General features: G+C 47.3%; 1 protein-coding gene across 4 annotated transcripts in view; it reads left to right on the forward strand.

Moving 5' to 3' along the window:
- CDYL2 (chromodomain Y like 2) overlaps positions 1-16,699 on the forward strand; it is a 270,014-nt gene extending 253,315 nt beyond the window's left edge. For all 4 annotated transcript variants that reach the window (XM_049110683.1, XM_035716605.2, XM_025426934.3 and 1 more), the window contains 3 exons: positions 2,539-2,749; positions 7,264-7,407; positions 10,070-16,699. In XM_049110683.1, the coding sequence (XP_048966640.1) occupies positions 2,539-2,749; positions 7,264-7,407; positions 10,070-10,228 (514 nt within the window). In that variant the 3' untranslated portion in view covers positions 10,229-16,699. The remainder of the gene's footprint in view (positions 1-2,538; positions 2,750-7,263; positions 7,408-10,069) is intronic.
- The last annotated feature ends 1,468 nt before the right edge of the window (positions 16,700-18,167 follow it).

Below are 18,167 nucleotides of genomic sequence, written 5' to 3' on the forward strand. Positions count from 1 at the left end.
TTACCCCTCCTCAGGATGTGAGATCCCTCTGCACAGAGCTCAGGTTGGAGACCACAGAGGGAAGGTTCTGGGCTCTGGAACAGTATATTCCCTTAAGGTTGTGAGGGCCAAGATGAATTCCTGAGGGGCTGCCGTGTGGAGATTGGGGTAGAGTGAGAAAGTTAGAGAAGCCCTCATGAAGTCCACAGCAGGTAGTCATCTTGATAGGGAAGGACCCTCTTTACTGAGTGTGTTCTGCAGCTGCTGGAGAATGGTGGATCCTCATGAGGCTGGGGAGGGAATCCTGCACTGAGTGGAAGATTTGGCTTGACGACTCCTGAAGTCCTTTACAACTTCTGAGATTCAAGGTCCTGGAATTCTATGAAGGGGTTTAGATGTGGAATGTTGGCCCCAGATCACTCAGACCCTGTGGCTCCAAGGACCCTGCCAAGAAGCCCCACATAGCGTGTGGACTCCAAATTGCATTTGGTAAAAAGCATATATTAAGGCCAATGACTGAGGCCATGAAGTTAGGAAGTCAGGCCAGGAAATGGGACTGGCAGTGGCTGAGAGAGCTCTACCTTATACTCACAAATCCCCACACAAGAGTCAGGAGACGGAATGCCTCAAGCTTAGGGCAAGGGTGCATACTCAGGTGACAACATATAGGTTGTGAGACGCCCTCCACTCAGGCTTCTCACAGTGGAATCCAATCCCACCATTTACCCTGATGCCCACATGTTTTGGTGAGGATTGCAGGGGGATGTTAGCAGCTGAGAAGGGAGAAATCAGATGGATGTTTGTATCAGTGAAGTACTAGCTGCTGTAACGTACAAATACATGTATTTGGGCTCAGTTATGATAAAAATTTACTTATATTTGGGAACCTAAAGCGGATGTTACTGACCAGCCTGTGACTGTCCTCTAAGTGTGACTCAAGGGCCCATACTCCTCCCATCTTGTGGCTCAGCCCATGCCCTCCAAGATGGCCATGCCCGTCAAGGTGGAAGGGTTTGTGGGCAACATGATGGGAGATTTCCTTGTCCTGGCCTGGAATTGTGCATAGGTTTCCACTCATTCCATTGGCTGGCATTGGATTACTTGGCCACAGCCATCTGTGAGGGAGATGGGGAAATGTGCTCCAGCAGCAGATTCAGAAACAGGAGGGGTGGGAAAGCAGGTCCGGCAAGCAGTGAGTGCATCCCTGCTGCACATCACAGTCTCCGCTTTCTTTCTGAGATCCTCCTTTATCTATCTGGCAGTTATTTACTGAGGGTGAACTCTAGTACAGATGGGCACCAAGCCATACACGAGGCAGACCTGAGGGTTTCTGTAAGGAGCTGAAGAGGGAGGAAAATCCAAAAATAAGTAAGCTAGCAAATAAGTAGGATAATTGCAAATTGTGATGCCGGTGTTTTCCAAGAACCCTCAGAAGGCCTGTGTAGCTCATGCACTGTGCACAGGCACGAGGGAGACAAGAGATGCACCTGGAGGGGTGAGCGGAAGCAGACCGAGGCCATGGGCAGGAGTATGGATTTTATTCTTGTGAGTTCTTGGTAGCTTCCACCTGAGAACAATGAAGGATTCAGGTTTTACTAGACATCTTGGATCTCTCCTCCATGTCCAGATGACTATGAACATTTTATAAATCTTATAGAGCAGCTATGGGAAAGGCGAAAAGCATTCTAGGTCAAAGAAAGTAGGGTTGGCTCTGCTTAATTGGTCCAGATGAACGTTGGCACTTGCTCTGTGAGGAAGGGGAGGGGGGAAAATGTCTCCTAATCCCAGAGCCATGATCCCAGATGCCTCATACCTATGGGAAAGGTCAGTGTCCTCCCCCAGTTTTGGTTAAAGCCACCCCAACATATGGATCCTTGTCAGCATTCTAGAACCACCCTCGATGAGTCTGCCATCTCTGGGTGATTCAGAATCAGACAATCCTAGGAGTGAAAGAAATGTTACATATCATCCATCCTTACCTGTGCCCGCCCCCTGAAGCTTGAATTCCCTCTACAGTATCACCCAAAGTGGTCATCCAGCCCAAATTGGAATACCTCCAATGACAAGGGGTTCATACCTCCCAGTGCTGGCCATTCCACCTTCTGCCAGTGCTATTGAACAGTCTTTGTTTCATTCAAATATGCCTCCTAGTGACGGCCTCCTGTTGGCTCTCCTTCTGGTTCTGAACCTTGATGTTCAGGCTGTCTTCTTTAGGATAGTTATACTTTGTCAGCATCCAGGGAGTGGTAAGCTGGGTGCAGTAGTGGGACAGTGGGTGTGACCTGGGACCATCTAGACAAAGTGGGGCATGTGGTCAGCCCACGAATTTCTTTCTAAAAATGTGCCACCAACCACCAAATGTGCCATGCCTGTGACTGCAGCTTAGTGGCTTGGTGTTCAGGAGAGTGAGACCCTTGCCCAGCACCCACTTCCCTCTGACGACCTGAGGGTGCTTTACCCCACCAGGGAAGCTTATTTCAGCCTTGGCAGGTTAAAGGATGTCAAATAGGTCTCAGCAGCCTGGCCACCTGTTAAAGAAGGTCTTCTCTTTTCTCCCAGGGACTTTGTGAAAGCCTTTATCCAGTTTAAGAAGCCTATCGTGGTTGCGATCAATGGGCCTGCCCTGGGCCTGGGTGCCTCCATCTTGCCCCTCTGCGACATCGTGTGGGCCAGCGAGAAGGCCTGGTTTCAGACCCCCTATGCCACCATCCGCCTCACGCCCGCTGGCTGCTCCTCATACACCTTCCCCCAGATCCTGGGCGTCGCACTGGTAAGCTCCCTTGTTCCTCGGGCAGGATCTCTCTCTGTGATACGTGGCTTTGGGTCCCAACAAGACCCCTTCTCTGTCCTGGATTTAGGCTATGGCCCTTCATGTGAATAAGAAATCCAGAGGTGCACCTGCCCTGTGTAATGTGCTGAGTGCCTCTGCTTCCCCAGAGTTGCTGGGACGAGGTCAGGCTGATCTCAGAGCCTTTGAGTACTGGTGCCAGATGCCAGCAGCAGGTGTAGCCCAAGGCTGAGGGGACAATGAAGATGTTCACTTATCAAACATATACTTTTTTCACCTGAGTTAACTTAATTCAGTTAGTTCATTTACCTAGGCACTTAACTAGTTAAAGCACATAGAATTTTAAGCTAAGTTCGTTTGCTTATCTAAGCATTTTGCCTACCCTAGCTCATTTATTCTTCACAACAACCTGAGAAGACCATGTATTAGGATGGACTATGCTGTTAACAGTCGCACAATCCTAGCGTACAAACAACAAGCATTTCTTTCTGGTTCTTGCCGCAGTCCAATGCAGATGTAGTAGCCATCCACACTGACCAGGGGCCCAGACGTCTTCCATCTGGTAGACCCACTTTTGCTTCGGACCAGTGGATGCAAAGAGAGAGCGTGGAGGTTTTTATGGGCCAGGTCTGCAAAGAGGCATCTCACCTCTGCTCCCATTTCACAGACCCGGATTCCAAGGTGTGGCCACACCCACCTACAGGGAGGCTGGGAAATGTAGTCTTGCTGTGTGTCCTAAAAGCAGGAAGGGATTTTGGTGTTCACAGGCAGTTCCCACCTGGAGTACCCACATGTTATGGTTTCCATTGCACAGAGGGCAAGCCAGATTGGAGAAGTTAAGGAACTTTCCATGTTGTAAGTCAGTAAGTAAGTGGTCAGAGTGGTGTTAGAGTGAATGGCTGCAGTCAGATTCTGTGCCAGCTACCAGAAGTAAGTGTGGTCAGGGGCCAGTTATAATAACACTTGGAAAGCACGCAGTGAGGCCAGCGCTTGAGAGCCGTTGACTCAGTGCATCCTCCTATAGCCCCCTAAGGTAGAACAGTTGTCATCCCCACGTGACAGATTGGAGACTGAAGCTCGGAGAGGGTGAGTTGTCCAGAGTCACACCGTGGGAGTGGCAGTCATGGGATCTGAACACAGACTATCTGGTCTCAGAGTCTGTGCTCTTAACTGGTTTGTCATAAGTAGGACCCACATCCAAAGAGTAAATCTGAAATTGGGGAGATGTCTGCAAGACAGTATTGTCTGAACTCAGCTTGCATCTCCTGTAACAGCTTGTCTCTCTAAGAAGGGCAATAAGCAGATCCGGTGCCTCCTCTAGACCGGTTCTAGAAAGTCCCCGCACCCATATGTGTAGGTCCTCTGTCTAATATTGAAGAAAAATTCTGCCATATTCCATTGCAAGGGACACCAGTGACCTCCTTTTTGTTGAACCCAGTGAGTCTGTGGTCAGCTCTGATGTTGTTTGCTCACTGCTGTGACAGATGCTCCTGGAAACTCTTGCCTCCATCCTCTCCATTCGTGACTTCTCCTTGGCCCTCCAGGAATTTATCTGCTAGTCTCTCACAAAGCCTTTGATGGGTCTTCTGGTTCGAGTTGGAGCTCTTAGGCAAAGCTCAGAGCATTTTAATGACCCAGTCCTTGTTCCTTTTCCTGTTTGGTCTCTGGCCTTGACATTCACATCTCACAACTCCACAAGGTAACTCCCAAGTGACTCCACAGGCCTGTGGGCTCAGCACACTTATCACCTGCTTTCCTCACCCAGCAGACTGAGTCCAGTGCCTCTTCCATCCTTAGGATTCCTGAGATCCAATCTCTCCCCACCCCTGGCTGAGGGCCTAGGGTGAAACTCTCAGGAGGCCAGCTGCAGCTGGGACTTAGTGGATCCTCCCTAAAGCATTGCTGGTACTGAGATTCTGTACAAGGTTGCCTAATCATTTTGATGCTCCCTGCTCTCTTTGATATTTCCATTCTGAAAAATGTGTCCACTGTGTTGCATTACACACCAAAACTACGTGGGCACTCTGATAACGAAGGACTGAGTGGGTTGTCCCAGGAAGATTCTCTAAGCTTGCACTGATCATCCCCTGTGTGCCAGCCACGTTACTGGTCACTTTCCACATGATGGTCTCATTTACTCTTCTGAGCACCTGCAAAGGTAGGTCCTGTTGCCTTACATTTTATAGAGTTTATAGAGAGTCGAAGTGTAATTATGACACTGTTTTGTTGTCACACAAATGACACTGTTGCAGCCCACAAACTTAAGTGAGCTTCCAGTAGACACCTGGCATTGCCTTATCTGCTTAGAAGTACAAAGATGAATAACATGGAGGCTGCACCCTTGGTAATCCCACCTGTGGGTGCTAATGCGTGACTGGTGTGGTGTTTCCCTGCTCTTTTGTTACCTCATTGGATCCTCACAGGTGGTAATTGGTACCCACTTTAGAAATGAATAAACAGAGAGGCAAAGAGATTTGCATAGGGTCACAGGGCAAAGCAGAAGGCTGAACAGGGGTGTCTGATCCTGCAGCCTGCGCTTTCCACTGCTCTGGTCCTGTAAACTGTGACCTTCTTACCTGGGGAGTAGGGTGGGAACCCCGCAAGTGGCCATTGCTGCTGGACTGTGATAAGGTTCACGGGTGCTTAGAAAAAGAAAGCTCCTGGGCAGGGGCACCTCCCAAGTGAGTCTTGAAAGATTGCAAGCCCTGTTCTGCCCCTTCCGTGTGGGCTTGTCACTCTTTGATGGTAGCACAAAACAGGAAGGGCAAGTACAAGATTAGCAGGGACCCCTAGCAGCCCCACGCCCACTGGCACCACCTAGTCTGTGCAGCAGGGCCATCAGGTGGGATCAGTGAGGCCTTTCGGATTCAGAAACTCGGTCCTAGAGCTGCTAGAGGCTGCTCACAGTCCAGTGGCAGAAAAATGAGGCAGGCAGGGAGCCCAGGAAGCAAACACTTTCCCTTTTGATCTCGGCCACTGCGCTCTGCCCAGACTCGGTGCCACTCCTGTTCCTCCCTGTCCTTTGTGGTTGCAGAAATGTGAACATTGTACAGTCTTATCTCTTTCTTTCTCTCTTTATTTCAACCATTTCTGAAACTCCAAGAATGTTGCTGACGGGGATGTGTTCTTGCCGACTGTGTCCTCTTTGGCTCCTTCTGTTGTGTTCCTTCCTTTCATTTCTCCTTCTGGAGACAGAGGTGTTTCTGAATAAGTATAATGACATAGATTTGTCTTCAAACCTCCAACCAAATGCATGCTGTAGGCTCATTACCAACCTGATAAATTTCTCTACTCTGGCGTGAAAGATTGTCCTTTGGGTCATCATGACCCATCAGTGACAACCAGAACAAAGGGGAAAACGCATGCATAGATCCAGCAGCCTAGAGAGCCTGGCATTTCAACATCGATCCAAGAGAGGCTCAGCATATAGGGGCAGGCAGATGGATGGCAGGTCAGGGCAGGGATTGTCTGCTGCGTGAAGGAGGTGGGGATTTATCCTGAAGGAGGTAGGTACCCCATCACATGGTGGTAACCATCATACCCTAATTATCAGCAGGAGAGTCACTTGGTAAGTTTTAGTGGTGACTGCACTGTGCTATCTGTGCCTAGGACCTTATCCATCAGGCTCCTCCCAGAAGGAGCATGACAGCTCTGAACTACAAAGCAAAAGGAAATTCTTGGGGGAGTAGGGCTTGGAGGAAACCACAGAAGACAGGGAGGGGAGGGTCAGGTAAGGAGGGTGCTTTTTGCCCTTCACAACTGGGCAGAGGTATGCGCAGCCCCGGGGCCACCAGGAGAGATGCGCCTCTCTGCATTAGTATTAGAGTATTATTTAGGACCTTTCTGGCTGCCAGTGCTGGAGACACTTTAACTGGCTTAAAGCGGGAAGAAAAGAATGCACTGATTGCCCTAACTTGCAAACCTGGGAGCAGAGCCTTCTTTGGGGATGCTGGGATCCAGGAATCTTAGCTTAGGACTCTCATTCTCCATCCCTCCTTTCTTTGTGGACCCCCCTCTCCAAAGAGTGGGGACACAGCAGCGGCTGCCCATGGGCTCCATGACTTTAGCATGCAACCAGGGAGGAAGAAAGATCTTCCCCATCACTTCTAGCTTAGAAACCTCACGGGGGGGCTTTATTACCTAGGGCACATATCTGTGCCTCCCTGGACCAGTCGTCACGGCTGTGCTTTTAGCACTGAACTGTACCGAGCCTAAGGCGCATGCCCACTCCTGTGGATCCGCTGCCACATGTGAAGAGGGGTGGGGGCAGATGGACCCACAGTAGGGACACAGCTTGTTTGGGAATTGAAGGAAAGCTGTGGACGCTCTACTCACAGAGCAGGTGTTTGCATGTAGTTCCCAAAGCTTATCTGACCGCCAGTCCATAACTGTGCCTTAGAGAGCCAGACCCATGGTTCACGTCAAGTCCAGGCCTCGCTAAACGATGTGAAAGGCACTCTGGGCTCTCAGCCTTCCCCTGCCTTTGCTTTTTTCAGGCCAACGAGATGCTCTTCTGTGGGCGGAAGCTCACTGCCCAGGAGGCGTGCAGCAGGGGACTTGTGTCCCAGGTCTTCTGGCCAACCACATTCAGCCAGGAGGTCATGTTGCGGGTCAAGGAGATGGCCTCCTGCAGCGCGGTGGTGAGTTCCTATGTCTTTGTGTGCTCGTCCTTGCGACAGACCCATTTTACAGATGAGGGTAATGAGGCTGAAAGGGACTAGTTGACTTGCTAAAGGTCATGGAGGGTGTGTGTGTAAAACCATAAATGCCCCCTCTCTGTGTGCAGAGCTTAGACCCTGAGATGGACAGTTGGCATTCTTAGATATTCCCCGTTATGTCCCGTCTGGAAACCTCAGAGAAGAGACTAATACTCTGGGGGTAGAGCGCATTGCCTTAAAACAAAATTCCAGACACACACAGAAGCACAAAACATCTGTAGTTTTCAAAGAATATGAGAAACAAAGCCACATAAGGACAAAGGGTGTTAAACTGTTCTAGAGATGAGAGAAACCAGTACACGCCATCCTTGTATTTCATTTCTTCTACCCACTGAGTGCATGGCACACTTAAACATCGCCGTTGGACTCTGAAGACACATTGAAAAATAGATAAATAAATAACACCTCTGCAGAACCGCCGGATTTTAATTAAGTGTCGATTTTATCTCAGAAAAATCACTCTGAGTGAGGTATGGAAATACCCTGTTGAGAAGTGGAGCAGAGGCCACTCCTGGAGCCACAGGGCCAGTCTAGGAAATGAGGAAGGTGGTTTGGGAGAATAGGGCCCTGGGTGCTGGGGCTCTGTCTGCTTTGGGGTCAAGGAGGTGCTGTGCCGGACTCACGGGGTCAGACCCTTGAGTGTCCCTTCCTTCTCCCTTCTGCGCTGAACCCCCACTCCCCACCCCCACCCCCAGCCACTGTGCCTCTCCTCCCTGCCCCCTCCACCCTCACCCCCTGGCCGCCGTGCCTCTCCCCACTGACCCCCCACCCCGGGCTGCCATGCCTCTCCCCCTTGCCACCCCTACCCCCGGCTGCCATGCCTCTTTCGATTTGCCTCATCAGCCTTGATTGCACACCTACTGTGTGTAAGCTCACCTCCCCAGAAGCCTGACAGTGCCAGTGATGGTGACAGAGTGGTGGTGATCCTGCATCATTGGTGAACTCCTGTTATGAGCCATGCACTCTGCTAATCCCTTTATGTGATTCTCTTTTAATCTTCCTGATAACTGTTGTGACCCACTCATCCCACTTTGCTTGGGACTCTCCTGGTTTTAGCACTGAAAATCCCACATCTCAGGAATCCCTTTGGTCTTGAGCAAACAGGGATGTTTGATGACTCTAGGATCAGCAGCACTGACGAGCATGTAGACATTCTAAGCAGAGGAAGCAGTGTGAGTGAGGGCACAGGAGTCCGAAAACCCCTGTGGAGTTTAGACAGAGACTCATGGTGGTGGAAGCAGGTTCACAGGCTACTCGAGAGACATGAAAGTTGAGAAGGAAGATAGGAGAGAGGCCTCAAAGCTCCATGGAAGAGTCTGGTCTTTGGGCAACGGAGGTACTCAGGTGGATGAGCTGTTGAAGAAATACTACAAGGAAATCTCTCCTGTCAGCAGTTGTGAATTCAAGAGCTTTGGGGTGAGGCTTGAGAAAGGACTCTGCTCTGCAACCTGGGAGATGGGGTTCTTCAGGGGAATTCCTGTGAGGCAGGAGGTGGCCTTGGTCCACCAGCTGTTCTCACTCCCCTTAGCCTCCAGCCCGGGCCAAGTGGGAAGATCCCATCCTCATTCCAGCCTGCTTCAGCTAGGGAGCCTTGGTCCTGCTTTTTCTCTTAAAGCACTTGGGGAAAATGTGAAGTGAAACCTTGACATCAGCAGAGTAGAGGGAGGCACGAGGAAAGGTGCTCAGGTGCCTCACTGCCCCACAGTGCCTGTGCCAGAGCAAGGCAGCCGCGTGGCCTGTCCCCAGTTGGCCAGGCGTCTGCAGGCCACATGCGCCAGGCAACCCGGGCACCTTTACTCCACTGAGCTCACGTCATTTCATCCTAATGTGGAGATAAAAATCCTACCTATTTATGGAGTTATCATGAGAATGAAATGAAAGAAATCGGGGAAAGTACTTCTCATATGTATTTCTAATAGCATTGCTGTTATTACTGCGATTAGTACGATCGCTATTACTCATTACTGTGATGATTTTTACTGCCATTGGTGCCGTGTTACTGCCATAGTACTACAGTATCATGACCGCCGCCACCATCCTCACTAGGCCATTACTAACATTCCACTGTTATTGCTATGATAATACTGTAGCATTATTACTATTGTCATCACTGTTATTGCACATCACTACCATTATTGCAATTATCATTACTCATTACTACAACAATCGCTCGTATTCTTGCTGCTGCTCTTACTACTAAGCCTAAGCTAGAGGGCCTGCTGGCGGGGTGAGTCCTGTGGATATTTGGACAGCCGTCAGTTCCTTATCTTACTCTGTAATGCCAACTATCCTTCAGTTAGGCATCATTGTCACTGTTGTGCAGCTAATCACGGTGAAGCATGGGAGGTGAAAGCAGTTGCCCAAACTTTTTCGTGACACCCGTACAAAAGGCGCAACACCTTGGCACGCCTGGAACCCATTCCTGGCGCTGCTAGGGACACAGGCCTGGGAAGTTCTGGACGAAGGAGGCAGTCTTCTCTGGCTTTGGACATTGGAAGGTTAACTGATGCCTCATAGGCCGAGTATATTCCTCTGGAGCAGATACCCTGGTGCCAGCTAATGAAGCTTATGCGTTTCCCTTCAGGTATTGGAGGAGTCGAAATGCCTTGTTCGGAGCTTCCTAAAGTCTGTGCTTGAAGATGTGAACGAGAAAGAATGCCTCATGCTCAAGCAGCTCTGGAGCTCCTCCAAGGGCCTGGATTCCCTGTTCAGCTACCTGCAGGACAAAATTTACGAAGTCTGAAGAGCCCCAGCCCACCTGCTCCAGAGTTTGAGGGCACCTGACTTCCAGCTTTGCCCTGTGCTTCACACATCAGAGCACGGTGTGCGCCGGCTAAGGAGTTTTGTCAAGGTGTCTCTCTTGTGTCCATTTCCTCCTGTCCTTTGGTTGCTCTGCATTGGTTTGATTTTGTATAACAGATGGGAAACACAGCATACTCGGTCTCCCCCCTGCCCCCCACCCCTGCCCCTCCACTGGCCAGAGAGCTATTGAGGGCTATATCTTCCCAGGCCTCTGCCAGGTACCATCATCTTCTCCCCACTTGCTGAAATGCACCATCCCGGTCCAGGAAGGGGAAGACTAATTCTCCCCATCCTTCTGACTCAGGCTGTGTCTACACAGTGCCTCTGCTTTGGAGACTTGGCTGTATGGCTCTCTTTGGTTAGGTGCGGATCTGGTGACAGGGGACGGTCAATCTTAGGCAATTTCCAGACCGATGAGCAAAATGGTTGTGTAGAGCCAGCCTCAGTCTTCTCTCTGATGCAAATCTGTGTGACTTTTAGGGCTTGGTCTTAAAACCCAATTGAGTGATTTGCAAACCCAGATATTGTACGTTTAGGAATGTTTTGTTAAATATATATTTTTAAAACGATGTAAGTGGAAATTCTGATAATTTATGTGTATTATATGTAAAGCTAGTTTTACAAAAACATGAACTACTAGGAAATTTTTTCTTTAATCAAACTTATTTAATTTATTTATTTTTGTTTATATATTATGATATCTGTCGTTGTCGCAGATATTATTTTCATACTGCCCTGGACCAAATCCCATACAAGGTTCATGCCGTTTGGTGCATTCTAGCAATGAACCACACAGAAATAAAAGTCAGAGAGATGTAAATGGAAGGATCCCTGTGGATAAAAGGAATAGCTCTGCACCAGATCCTCTTCGGTAAAACAGTTTTCAGCTCTAATAATTGAATACCTGTTCTTAGGAGAAATTATAGGAGTGTTTTCTCTTCACTCTGCTGCCTTGAAGGAGATAAAAGGGCTTCTAGCCTGAATGATACTGAGACATACCCAGCCCCTAATTTGTGACGTCAGGAAGAGCTAATAGGCCCTGCCTAGCCATTGCATATTGTCTACAGTGAGCCTTTTTTCTCTGGGGCAAATGACTGAACTTGGATTTCAGAGTCCCATTTCTTCGATGTGGACAGCATTATCTGGTTTTGGCCTTCCAGGGGAAGTGGGGGAAGAGCTCCTGCTCTGTTGAGCTGTCGGTAGGTCTGAATCATTTTGTGTCTAGAAGCCCAAATGATCTATCTTTTTTCTAGTTGTTTACTTACATCAGGGAGAAATAACCAGGGATGAGGTCTCCTGTCCCAGGATGGGGACCCCAACATCTGAATTTTGACCATCATCCCAAAGTCCGTGGATCAGCTAGCTGCAGAGAAGGGGCAGGGGTTGGTTTGGGTTTGGGTTGGTGAGAGAGGTAGATCTCAAGTTTGGAGCAGAGAAATGACGTGTTCTACACAAGGCTTGACTGCTCTGTGGGTCAGTCAGATTCTCAGAGTGGGGGAGTTTCCATGTCCATCATGCCCCCTGAGTATTCTCAGAGTCTCCTTTGCCTCCCTCATCTTTTCTTTTTGTCTGTGGTCAGCAGCCTGCCTTGGCCCTTGCTGGAGACAGTGAGTGGAGCAGTGAGCTCTGTGCACGGTGCAGGGAGGAGAGGCAGGCTGAGAACATGGAGGCCTGTTGCTATAGTTTTCTGTCTCCCTTGTGTATTAAGAACAGGTTGAGTGTCTACACTGTGGCCAGAGATATCTTCCTGTGAAGTTCATCTGGACACCATCCCTAAGATGGCCTTGGCTCCCTCATTACGAGTTCTCCCATGATCTTAGGAGGGATCTCACCTTCTCCCTTCTTCTTGAGTCTATGTCATCTTGTCCCTGGAGCTGGCAGGGGACAGCCACCTTGGTTGAATCCAGCCAGAGAAAGATGGAATTCAAGTCCAGTGTCCTCTGCTCGGTCCGTGTGGGATCCTGCGGGAACTGAAGCTCTAGGTCGTTGGGGATTACTGTAGGGAAACACTTGGCTTTTGCCCAGATGCCTGCAAGTCCCATTTCCACTTGAGTTTTGTCTCTTCCTTTGAGAAAGCAGATGTAGGCTTTCCCGGAGCCCTGGACAGACCGTATTCTTGTGTGTGGTAGCAGATAATCTCTTCACCACTGCTAAGTCCTCTAAAGATAGAGCCCCGTGCCTTCTGTGTACTTTCTGGGGCAGACAGGTTTCCCATCTACTTATCTATAGAAGCCATAGAAGCAATTGGGGATGGCAAAGGATGTTTGGAAGTTCAATGTCTATCTCTCTGTTCTCTGCTGAAAGGACCTAAAATGTTTTAGCTTTGGATCACAGGTCCAAACTTCTAAATGTTGGAAGGATCTCTGATGATAGGGTAAGAACGTGAAACCATTACTAGGGTGGAATTCCTGCTGTTAATTTGTAGGTTCTGGGTATAACAGGAAGTGTTTTAAAAGATGGTCGTGTTTTGGTTGTTTCTATCCAGTCCGCTCAAGGAGGATGTTCCACAAATGGGACAAAGGTCAGTTAAATCTGCTTGCTGCAGGGTAGACTGCACTGCTGAGTTCTCCACTTTCTGAATAGTTGTTTTGACAATATGGTGATGAAGTCCAGGGAACTTCTAGCAAAGTGACCTGAGATGGAACATGCCAGACCTATGGATGTATCAGGGTTTATCCTCCAAGCTTTCTTAAGACAGGGGGCTCAGGTTTTCAGTTTTATCTTTGGTCATAACACCTTCTCTCTACCTGTCGGATCCTTTCTCCCCTCTCTTTACCCTGCTTTCCCTCAAGCCCACCCTATGTCTGTCCCTTCCCAAAGCCTAAGCAGGTCTTTGAGCAACTGCCCGATCCTGACAGTCCACACCCAGACTTAACCTTGGGATTGGAAGAACCACTGTGGGTGGGAAGTGAGGGTACTGCTTCAGTCAAGGAAACTTGTAGGTTACCCACCCTTTGCCACGCTGTGACCCATGCTTTAGAATTCCCCTTCCTCCTCCACTCCAGCCCCAGACGATTAGCACACAGCATCTTTTAAGTGGAGCCACTGGAGTTAGCAGTCCTGTTCCAAGAGGGCTTTGTGCAAACTTTGCCAAGGTGGTCAGAGCTCCTCACCATTCGGAAACCACACACTAATGCTGATGTACCCACGTGTCCCTTCCTGCTTTTAAATAATAATTTCTGTAGGCAGAAACCATCAAGCTTACCCTCTAAGAATGGAATTGGGTAACTGAGAAGGTGGTAGAGAATTGATTTAAAATGTTAGACTTGTTCAGTATAGATTAAACTAGGAAATGTTCTCTCTGAACCATAACAATATGTTTCTTCCGTATGAAGTTTAGTATTGAGGATGAAAAATAATGATCAAAATGGACTCTGATCAATACAACTGTAGCTCCAAATATCCACACTAAAAATATATATTAAAAAAAAAGCCTTGACTGAATGCTGAATTGCATTTCCCATTAATTGTTGGTTTAAAAGATTTTGTAAACTTTTTTTAATTTGAAATTGAGTCACATTCATGCAATTTTCCAATCTAGTTTCTGTGGAAATTTTTTAAAGAGAAACAGAAACATCTTCAAATCTTCCTAAGTGAATATTTAAAATGCAGAATTGCTTCTCTTCTGTGTTTCTGTATTCAGACACTTAGATCTGTTGTACATATTAGTTTAGACACTCTCACTAATATACACAGTATTTAAGACTCTAAATGAGATTTCTTAAGTATTTTATTTTATTCTCTGTAAATGGTTTTGTATAATCTTTAAAAATCTACACTTTGCCTTTGTAGATATTTAAGGGAAACCATTTGGGGGTTGTCTTGCATGTATATTTTTGTTGTAGATAAGTGTTGCTCAGTTATTTCTGCAAATTTTGGTTGAAATGCTTACAGACTTTAATACAGTATATATTTTCAGAATATAAACTTTTATATTTCTGTGGTAAGTTAGGATATGCGTTTTAGGCAATCTTTTCCATTAACATCACTTGTTCTTTCAAAAAATAACATACTGGTTTGGTGCCAATGGTTTTATTTTATTTTTTCATTAGAATCTACTGCTCTTCTATTATTGGAGAGCAGGTTAATTTTCTTTTTCTCGGAGTAATTGAGTTTGAAGTATAATTTGAAAATGTATTGAATTTGTGGATAAGCCTTACCATTAGGATCAGTAAATTTTCCAACCTTTGCAACTACATATGTAGTTTAGGACCTCCCCATAAAGTCTCACTGTGTGGCAGTTGATGGAGTCTGTGAACAGAGCCTTAAGCTTGTTGCAAAAAAAAAAAAAAAGAAAAAAAGAAAAAAAAAAGATAAAAAGGGTAATACGGGTTGTTGTTTCTTCCAAGCAATGTAAGCCATATTGATAGACTCAATGCAGTCTGTAAATCATGGCTAATCTGAAGAGTTTGGTTGAGCTGATGGCGGCAGGGGCCAGAGAGGCAGCTTGGTGATTGTCTTTGGCCATACGAATGGACCAAGGACAGTTTTTCCGGAGCCACCTTTGTACTATTCACATGGTTTAGACATGGTCACAGGGAGGGCTGCTGGTCCATCATTTGTTCTGTATAAATGGCATTTCCTGCTCCTGACCTTGGTGGTTGACCCTAGGTCCCTTTTGGATGACCTGGAACCATCCAGCCTGGCTGAGGTCAGCACTCCTTGAGAGGTGTTAACAAAGTTTACATGTGAGTCTTACTGTGTAGACAATCTGAAGTCAATTTCAGTTACGTAATCAGCATTCCCATGTGTCCTGAGTGTCTTATCAATGAACTATATGTGTTAAGCCATACTTAAACCTGAGTTTAGCAGGGCAAAGGCAAACTAGATGAAGAACATCACATTAGCTGAGTCCGTTCACCCAGGGCTGTTTTAGTGGAGTATAAGTCATGGAGCTCATTGGTGGTGCATCCACTGTGTCTGGGATTTAATAAAACTACCTAGAATTTGGACTTACATTTTTAAAAAATTGTGATTCTTTTCAGTTGGCCACACTTCCCTAGCTGCCAACTGATTCTCCTTACTAAGGCTTTAAAGATGCCTGGAGATGAGGGCTATCATCTGGCCAACGTCAAGTTATCGAGTGCATCTCTAGTAAGTGTTCTACCAACAGGATGGAGATTTGCCTCCAACGTTTGCAGTTTGTGAGGCAGTCCAAAGAACTGACATCTGACCCGAAGCCTCAGCGCAGGTGTCTGTCTGGATTGACCATGCCTCACTGGCCCAGCACCTGACCTGATGCTGGAGCTGGCTCATTTAGGGGACTTCAGGAAGTCTGGAGGTTGTAGAGTGTTCCATCTGGTACTAAATTTGTCCCTGTGCCATTAGTCCCAGCTGGAAGTCATTTGCTGATGTCCATGTTGACAGGATTGTGAAAATATTGCCTTTCATAAAACCAAGGACCAAAGAATTCCATTATTCCAACAAAGCACGTGTTTCATAGACTAGGCACATCCAGACAGAGGTGTGCATGCTTTATGGCACAGAAAAGCAGCTCACTTCCACCAACCTGGCTGGCTGTGCAGAGGGATTTGTTTTCACCTTGAGAAGGCTCTGAAGATGAGTTTCTCGGATTGAAACTCGCTATCTCAGGTGGGTGTTTCTGCTGTGCAGTCCCAGCCTTTATCCATATCATAAAAGATGGAGGTCTGGCATTCTTCCAGGTGATCTGACCAGTGTAGACTGTTCTATCTGAGTAGGGACCCCAGTGTGAGGTTTTTTTTTAAAAAAAATGTGTCTACACTGAGCAGCATCCTGCAGTTGCTAAATTTCCACCTGCTTTTGTTTTTCATTGACCCATTCCAATTCCTGTTTGGCATGAGAAGAATTTCCCTCAATTCTCACACCAAGGGATGCTCCATTTTTCATTCATGATGAAGTCACCAATCCATTAACTGGTTGAGAATTGATTGATGCTGAAGAAGTGGTATTCTAGTGGTAAGGCTTATTACCAAACTTCTGATAATGAAGCAGGCTACCAAAAACTTATCCAGCCCACCCTAGGAGTGTTTGGATTTGATCGTGGGTGTCGCACACACACACCAAAATCCAAGGAGACCTTTGCAAATTAGGCTACTTGTTTTATTTTGCCAGGTTATCATGGGAGAGTCTTTAACTAGTTCTGAATATTTGTAAGTATGAGTACTTCATAGAATTATAAAGCAGGTACAGCTGACCCTTTCTCACTGCGTTGTAAATATTTCCCGAGACTGGGTGCAGTACTGAGGGATAATAATCTTCTGACTTATCAAATGCTGACTGTCTAGAGCAAATTGTACACTCTCTTTGTGAATGGTCCTGTAACGTGTATGAACACATTTCTGGGTGCCTTAGAAGTTGTATTTTTCATGTGTGCTAATATGCAGTATTTATACATTGTGAGAAGCTGCTTTGAATAAAAAGGTTGAAACTTCGTCTGCATTTGCTTGTGTCCACAAAACTCACAGACCTGTGGTTTCTGAACAGAGAAGTTTCTGGGCCCCCAGGGGGTTGAAACACTGATGCTTATAGCGGTATCAGGGTTCCTGGCTTGAGGCTTCAGTGGTTCAGGCTGGTAGCCACTGGGCAGCAACAGTTTGACATCAGAGGACAGTAGAATGGGGGGGGGGTGACCCACAGATGATTTTTCAGGGGGGTGGATATGAGCATTCATCCCTTCCCTGGTATGTGTGGAAGGTTACTCGCACAGGTTGCCTCCTCACCAAACATGAACCCCCTCAGACCTTGATCTTGCGTAACCCCAGTGTTTTTCACTGCAAAATTGTGTAAAATCCTTCCACACACACACAGTCTTGTTGTTTCAGTCATCTCAACCTGGCTCTTAGGAGGGGTATGCTGGGGGGAGGGGTGGCAGCTGGCCTCCAATGCCTGGCTCTAGTGACATCATGGGGTAGACAGAGGTTTTTTTTGGGGGTGGGGTGGGGTTCATGGCAACGGCCCTGTGAAAGGAATTTGCACAAGGTCAACGTCTAACTGTCCGTCCATCCAGCAGCAGTATTGAGCCTCCTGTGTCCTGCACAGAGACTAGATGGCAGAGATTTCTCAGACAGTCTCTGTCACAAAGGGGCTTGGGATCTAGGAATGTGGGAAATGTGGGTGATCCTGCCGTGATTCTCAAACTGTCCACAGCGCAGTACCGGACAGAATGCCTTTCAGCCCGATTGTCAAGACCCTTAGGGTCAAGGACCTGGTGCACTGGTGATTGTTCATTTTCCCCCGGGTCACCTCTCCATCCTGGATCCAGTGGAGCCCAGGACCTTCCCTCTGCTGGCCTTCCCACCCTTTTTCTTTCTCTTTGTTTCTGGTGTCAGCATCATCACCCTTGTTCTGTGTGCCTCTTTGCCCTTTCTGAAAGGTCCGGACTCCAGCCTAAGTGGTCAACCTGGAAAGACCTTTACGTGGCCCTTTGTGGCCCTTCAGTAACCTGGACGAGGCCTGTTGGATGTTCCAAGCATGACATCTATGAGACAAACCTTGTTCCTTTGGCTGTCTCTCACAGGCTAACTTTGATGTGACATTCTGCTCAAGAGCCGCTTCACCAACAGTGAAAGGAAATACAGAACAGAGACCGGGCTGGGACTCACATCTGGTCAGACATCAATAGGGGCAATTTAATGATTCACCAGTGTAACGAATAAGCAGGAACAGTAATCCCAAAAGGATCTTTATTTTCTCACTGTCCCTTTAAGTTTGGTTGATGGGTAGTTCTAATCCTAGACGAAAATACAAGTGGGCTGGAGGAACTTTCTGGTAAGTAATAGTTTCTTAAAGTCACTCACACAGTCTCAATTCAGTAATTATGAGGATGGGGAGATGGGCAAAATAGGGGAAAGAGATTAAGAAGTAAAAACTTAACAAATATAAACTATACAAATATAAGA

The sequence above is a fragment of the Canis lupus genome, chromosome 5 (assembly GCF_003254725.2).
Source record: "Canis lupus dingo isolate Sandy chromosome 5, ASM325472v2, whole genome shotgun sequence".
In the NCBI taxonomy this organism is placed as follows: Eukaryota; Metazoa; Chordata; class Mammalia; order Carnivora; family Canidae; genus Canis; species Canis lupus.